Below are 6,725 nucleotides of genomic sequence, written 5' to 3' on the forward strand. Positions count from 1 at the left end.
TCACTCTTCTAGTTGTTGAGGAGAACCCCTAATAGGAAGCCCCTGATGTTGCAAACTTAGGCCCCGTTAAAGGCCTCGCCCAATTCCTTTGCTTCGATTGCTCTTGACTTTCATCAACAGTAAAGCAGGCTGCGCTGGCATTGTGAGGAGGAGACAGTGCCACATCAGGGGCAAGAGGACAGTCAAGTGATTCCAAAGAGTGGCCAGGTGTGGGTGGCAGGAGGCAGAGGACACAGGTAACAAAAGAACAACACATTGCAGGAAAGGCTGTGCAATGCTAAGGTAAGGGGTTGCATGCAAGCCATAGTCATGGTAAGAGTTACATGGAGCTGCCAAGCTCTAGGTCCCCACACCTGAGGGCTTGAGATCAGTAGCTGGCACTCACCCCTGCAGTTGCTTCTAGGGGCTCAGGATTACACAAGCCAATGGGTGCCAGGCCATTGGCAATCAAATCCCAGAGCAAGAGTCCCCTCCAATCTGAGCACTCCAAGGCATAAGTCAGCCTCTAGAACCCAGAAACATCAGCCTGTAGTTCAGGACTGGAGTCAGGGCACAGGCTTTTGACTTGCCAAACCATGATTTCTATCTGAAATAGAGCGGAGGAGGCCTCGCTGGCTAATGGGTCGGAGTCAGATGCTGTGGACTCGTGATGGGAATGTGCTTGAGGGTTAACGATGGAGGCACGGACGATTCCTGGAAATAGATAGGCAGGAAATATGTGAAGATGTAAGACGTAAGACAAAACAACAAACTGTTCTTTCTGGCCAACCCTCTCACCCCAACACTAAAAATGTGGAAGTCATGAGAGCTCCCAGAAAGAGGAATGGGAGAAGGCACGCCCTCGAGGACAAGTTCCAAACCCCACCCCACCCCCACAACCTCTTCACGTGTACCAATTACCATCCACTCAATAGTATTTACCGTTAAGACTTGAAATCGGATGTCCCCAAATACAGACCACTGGACGCAAAACCCAGCAAGACTCTGTCATGTGTACTCCTGGCTTCTGCTTGGTCCCTCCCACACCAACCCTCTAGGATATAGTTCTCCACTCTGACTGACTGAGTTCCCACCTCTGGCCACTGCTGCACAGGGAAGCCACGATTTCACACAGGTAACTGGGCCGGGGTTGCCAGGGAGACCACTGGGACAGGGAATGTGTTAGAAGCTGTACAGAGAGGGAGGACTTTGGGCTTTGATGAGCTTAAGTGGAAAGAGATACAAGAGGAGGGTATGGGACTTAATTTCCCTTGGCCTAATTCTAGATTGGGTTACGAATGCCTCAATCCCAAGGGAGACAAAGACCCAGATGCAGCCCCAGCAGGAGCTCAGTTGCAGCCAATCATTCTCCCTGACCCCAGCCCTTCTCCAATCTCAGTCTCAGCCCCATATCCAGTTTGGACATTTGAATCAGCCTGATCAAAAATTGAATTGAACCCTATTCTGCTTCCAGGTTCACTGCAAGCTGGGGCCTAGTTCCTCCCCTGGCTCTAATCTGAGTGTAGGTGTCAGTCCCAGGAAAAAGCACAGTCTTAAGACTGGCCCACGGGAGACCTAGCAACGGCACTAAGTTCAGCCTTTGATGCTACTTCTAAACTATAAACTCAGCTGAACGCCCAATCCTGACCCCATTTCTAATTCAATTGCATGCTAGACCCCTTAAATTTTTTTCAATCTCTCTCTCTCTCTCTCTCTCTCTCTCTCTTCCCCCGTGTTGCTGAGGACTGAACCCAGGTCCTTGTGCTTGCTAGGCAAGTGCTCTACCACGGAGCGAAGTCTACACCTCTTTCATTTTTAAATTTTAATAATTCATTTGTTCAATGTGTGTGAGAGTTTTGCCTGCGTGAACATGGGTGCTCGTGTGTGCCTGTTGTCCTCAGAGGTAAGAGGAGGGCATTGGAGCTCCTGGAAATAGAGTTACTGAGAGTTGTGAGCCACCGGGTAGATACTGAAACTAAACCTGGGTCTCTGAAAGAGCAACACACGCTCTTAACCACTGAGCCATCTCCCCAACCCTCTCCAGCCCTTCTCATCCCAGCTCTAACATAGGACATGTCTGACCTCAGTTCCAGGACTTACCTCAGCTTCACACTGCTTCTGACACTCTCCTTGGTCCCAGCTCAGTATCTGTCTGGATTCTGGTGTCTCGGTTTCAGTTCAGATAGCCCTAGAGGCCTTGTGTTTGTGCAAGCATGACAATGGCATATGAAAACTTCCAGAACTTGGGGAGCGAAGAGAAAAACCAAGAGGCTGGTAAAGGTGAGCGAAGCATGGACACTCCTCGCCCAGCATCTTCACTTGTCCAGAGTCTGTGTGTGTGTTCACGCTGGGCAGAAACGTGTGCTTGAGTCTGGTGGAGGCCGGACTCAGCACCGAGGGCCCACTGGGAAGAGGATACAAGATCCTCAGGAAGACAGGGCTGAGGAAGACCTCAGGGACTTCTCTTCCTGTGCTCTGTATGGGGACAAGAAGTGTGCAAGGCAGGGAGCTGGGGTTGGAGGGGAGCTCACTTATTCGATCCTGCAGACATGTGTGAACCTGCAGACAAGGGACCTGCCTGCTCCTTCCCAGTGTCTTCCCCCATCAGCTCTGCTTACAAGACCTTACCGTGTGCTTGTTTGTAATTGGGTGTTAAACACATCCTCAGAGCTGTGAGAGGCCAAGCATACTGCAGATTCCCAATGCCTTAGAGGTGTCCTATGCCCACTTGCAGTGACAAGCCTTCACTGTCCCCCCAGCCCCCGTAGCCCGTTCTTCCCCTGCTTTGTCTTACAGTCTGGATCCTGAGTCGTGACACCCTCTTCTCTTTCAGCAGCTCCTCCCCAGTCCTTCCTGTGCAATATCCTCTCTTGGACCCACCTCCTCCTGTTCTCCCTGGGCCTTAGCCTCCTGCTGCTGGTGGTTATCTCCGTGATTGGATCCCAAAGTGGGTTGCAGGGAAGGGAGGAATCACAGGGCGTGTGGTCGGGGTGGAGGGAGAGGACCTTAGCAGGGCAATGATTGGTGCAGAGGGCACAGATGGACAGCAGCGAGGGCCACAGCAAGGACAAGTGTAAAGGAGCACAAGGGACCGAGACTTGAGTGGGGTAATAGATGTGAACAGTGGTGGGGACACTGGTGGGGACATGGAGGATCCACGGTCAGACGGCTGCTGGCCGTGTCACCTATTACTGTGCTTGGGTCATACAGTCACATCACCTCAGCACCTCAGCCTCGGTTATGCATGTGCAATGTTGGGTAACAACAGTGCCTGCCCATTGGTCTCTGTGAGGCACAGTGCCACTCACTCTGTGTGCAGAGAGGCCTGCCTGGTGCTGGCACAGAGTGGACCTGAGAAATCTTGGTTCTGATCATCCTGTTTCCTCATCAGATTCCCAGTTAAGGAGGGACCTAGAAACCCTGAGAACCACTTTAGACAACACCACCTCCAACACCAAGGCTGAACTACAGGCCCTGGCCTCCAGGGGTGAGCTGGGCTCTCACAGGGTTCTGGGCTGGAGTGGGACTGGGTAGGGAGGAACAGTCCTGAGCTCCAGTTCCTTGTTTTGTAGGTGACAGCTTGCAAACAGGGATCAATTCTCTGAAAGTGGAGGTGGATGATCATGGGCAGGAACTGCAGGCAGGTGAGAGGCCCTGGTGTCTAGAGTGTGCAGAAGGGTGTGGGTGAAAGCGGGTTCCTGGTGCTGAGCTGTCCCGTTCCAGGCCGAGGCTTGAGCCAGAAGGTGGCTTCTCTGGAGAGCACAGTGGAGAAGAAGGAGCAGACTCTCAGAACAGGTGAGGCTGAGGCTCCCCTGTACCCTGGTGGGAGGTGTGAGCATGCGCAGAGAATGGAGAAGGTCCCAGACTGGGCACTGGAAGGGGTGTGAGCATGCGCAGAGAGTGGAGACGGTCCCAGACTGGGCACTGGAAAGGGGTGTGAGCATGCGCAGTGTGTGGAGGCGGTCCTGTGCAGGATATCTGAGCATCAGGAATTCCCAAGCAGATGTCACAGCTAGAACACTATTGTCACTCCCGTCTGTGTCCCAGATCTATCTGAAATAACCGATCGTGTGCAACAGCTGGGGAAGGACTTGAAGACCCTGACATGTCAGCTGGCCAGCCTCAAGAACAACGGTGAGAAGGGCGATGGGTGTGGTTTGCTCTAGTCACTGAGAGAGGACACAATAATCATTGCCTCTACTCTCCATCCTTGCTTTGCTTTTCTTAGGCTCAGCAGTGGCCTGCTGCCCCCTTCACTGGATGGAGCATGAAGGCAGCTGCTACTGGTTCTCTCAGTCTGGGAAGCCGTGGCCTGAAGCTGACAAGTACTGCCAGCTGGAGAATTCTAACCTAGTGGCGGTCAACTCCCTGGCGGAGCAGGTGAAGCCCGGGTGGGCTCTTTGAGGGAGGCCCTCTGGTCTGAAGGAGAGGTTACCATGCCCTTTTCTTTCTTTAGAATTTTCTACAGACTCACATGGGCAGTGTGGTCACTTGGATTGGCCTAACGGACCAAAATGGGCCCTGGCGATGGGTGGACGGGACCGACTATGAGAAAGGCTTTACGTGAGTGTGTTGCACATTTGCCCTGGTCTGGTGGCCTTTGCCTGAGACTACCTCTTCTTCCGAGGCTCTGGCCCTGGGATAGGTGGTAGAATCTGGGGATTCTGACTTAGGGTCTGGTTTCTGGAGGCTCACATCTGTGTTTGTTCATAGGCACTGGGCCCCAAAGCAGCCAGATAACTGGTATGGACACGGGCTGGGAGGAGGCGAGGACTGTGCACACTTCACCTCAGATGGTCGCTGGAATGATGACGTTTGCCAGAGGCCCTACCGCTGGGTCTGTGAGATGAAGCTGGCCAAGGACAGCTAGGAGCACTCTCCAAGTAATTTATTTCTTCAGTGGTTTTAGCTGGGGAAGCCTGGAGTTTGGACTCCTCCTATCCCATTTCAATGTTATTTGGGACTTTTCTTTTTGTCAAAAAATTTAAGTCAAGGAGAAAGGATTGTGTTTGAGATGGTAGTGTGGTGTCCGGAAGAATGGGGTTATTGAAATCTGTGGTATTTTGTACAGAGTGCCGCTTATTGTAGGACTTTTTAATGTAACAAAAATAAAATACTGTTGGTTTTGCATTGTTTTATTCTTATCAAAATTGGATAATAAGAAGAAAAACTATATAGACCACTATCTAACATTTATCCTCTTTGACTGAGTAAAAAGCAAATTCGAAATGTGAGTAGGTAACCAGGCATCCCCAAAAGGTTTATAGAAGACAAATCGGGGCTGGGGATTTAGCTCAGTGGTAGAGCGCTTACCTAGGAAGCGCAAGGCCCTGGGTTCGGTCCCCAGCTCCGAAAAAAAGAACCAAAAAAAAAAAGAAGAAGAAGAAGAAGAAGAAGAAGAAGAAGAAGAAGAAGAAGAAGAAGAAGAAGAAGAAGAAGAAGAAGAAGACGACAAATCAATCAAAGTTCTGCTTGAGCTCCGAGAACGCCATGTTAGGGAGCTGTGCGGGGTCTGTCATCACATTGTTAAGACAACTGAGGAACTAGAGAATGGTGTCTCGTGTCTATGTTTTCACCTCTTGGAAGGCAGAGGCAGGGGGACCATCACCAGTGTGAGTTACACAGTAAGTTCCAGGTCAGCTAGGGCTACGCCATGAGACCCCATCGCAAAACTAAAACAAAAGGAACCTTTGCAGGTCATCTCGGGGAAAGGAAAAAGCAGAGAGTTGTCAGTTCTGGAAGAGGATGGTGGAGAATGCGCCTTTTAAGAATTGTGTTGGGGGATGGTTGTTCAGCAGGCAAGGAAAGGGGGCCTGAAGACCTAAGTGTGAACCCTGGCACCCATGTGGTGGAAGGAGAGAACCAGGTCATCCGTGTTGTCCTCTGATCACATGCACATGCATGTACACACACACACACACACACACACACACACACACACACACACACAGACAGACAAAAATACCGTGTTCTGACTGAGGATCTCAAGAACTTTCTGGACTTCTCTGTGCCTCTAGATGGCCTATAGACACAGTTAAGAACCCATAGTTGGGACAGAATAAGTTCCAGGACAGCCAAGCTTAGGCAGTGGAGGAGTTGGAAAGCAGAAAGCTGGTGATAATGTAATAGAACAAGGGGGCCATGTTCCAGCCCCGGCAAGCAGCAGAACTCAGCAGCTTTGGCCACGTGGTACTAGTTTTACAGTCTGGAATAAAAGGGAATATTGGGAAAATTGATGCTGGTTAGCTGGGGCTAAGAGATTAGTGGTGATTAAGAGGCCAGTATCGCTGAGGTGAATCTTCTGGGAAGTGTTTTCTCAGAGCATGAAGAAGCTGTGTTCTAGAGATAGCCAAGAATGTACCTCATGCTGTAGCTGGACTTGGTAATGTGTAAGGGTCACCTGTGTGGTACTGGTTTTGAAGGGATCGTGAAAAACGGCTGAGGGTCGGGACTGCGAGGGGCCATGGAAGGCCATTGGTGAAAGTACAGCCTCAGTTGTAGTTGACAATCCAAGACTGAAGGGGTCATGCAAAGTCTTTGAGGCTTGGCACCATGAAGAGAGCCTATGAGAGGCTACTGGTGAAGCCTAGTTGCAACAGAAGACACCAGTGAATTGGAGATGTCAGTGCCATGGGCTGATCACCAAGAACAGCAGCAGCAGTGGAGTGGATCAACCTGAGCTTAGAGTGCTACAGAGGGCAGAGCTGGAGAAGCGAAGCGAGTCCTTTGGAGGGGCCCAGAAGATC

At 51.0% G+C, this 6,725-nt stretch overlaps 1 protein-coding gene across 2 annotated transcripts; it reads left to right on the forward strand.

Annotated features, from left to right (window-relative positions):
• The first annotated feature begins 912 nt into the window (after positions 1 to 912).
• On the forward strand, positions 913 to 5,109 carry Clec10a (C-type lectin domain containing 10A). 2 transcript variants are annotated; one of them, XM_008767868.3, is made up of 10 exons: positions 913 to 1,114; positions 2,067 to 2,259; positions 2,813 to 2,926; positions 3,371 to 3,466; positions 3,552 to 3,623; positions 3,703 to 3,774; positions 4,027 to 4,113; positions 4,208 to 4,359; positions 4,436 to 4,542; positions 4,693 to 5,109. In XM_008767868.3, the coding sequence occupies exons 2-10, from the start codon at positions 2,193 to 2,195 to the stop codon at positions 4,847 to 4,849; spliced, it is 924 nt and encodes a 307-aa protein (XP_008766090.1). In that variant the 5' UTR covers positions 913 to 1,114; positions 2,067 to 2,192; the 3' UTR covers positions 4,850 to 5,109. The 2 variants fall into 2 exon arrangements, with proteins under 2 accessions (XP_008766090.1, NP_071788.2); NM_022393.2 differs by having other exon boundaries at positions 930 to 1,114; positions 2,816 to 2,926; positions 4,693 to 5,105.
• The last annotated feature ends 1,616 nt before the right edge of the window (positions 5,110 to 6,725 follow it).

This window comes from Rattus norvegicus, chromosome 10 (genome assembly GCF_036323735.1).
Source record: "Rattus norvegicus strain BN/NHsdMcwi chromosome 10, GRCr8, whole genome shotgun sequence".
Taxonomy (NCBI): domain Eukaryota; kingdom Metazoa; phylum Chordata; class Mammalia; order Rodentia; family Muridae; genus Rattus; species Rattus norvegicus.

Coding starts and splice junctions, on each gene's coding strand:
- Clec10a (XM_008767868.3), top strand. CDS start 2,193: ATGACAATGGCATATGAAAACTTCCAGAACTTGGGGAGCGAAGAGAAA. Junction 3,467..3,551: donor ACAGGCCCTGGCCTCCAGGG/GTGAGCTGGGCT, acceptor CTTGTTTTGTAG/GTGACAGCTTGCAAACAGGG. Junction 3,624..3,702: donor TGGGCAGGAACTGCAGGCAG/GTGAGAGGCCCT, acceptor GTCCCGTTCCAG/GCCGAGGCTTGAGCCAGAAG.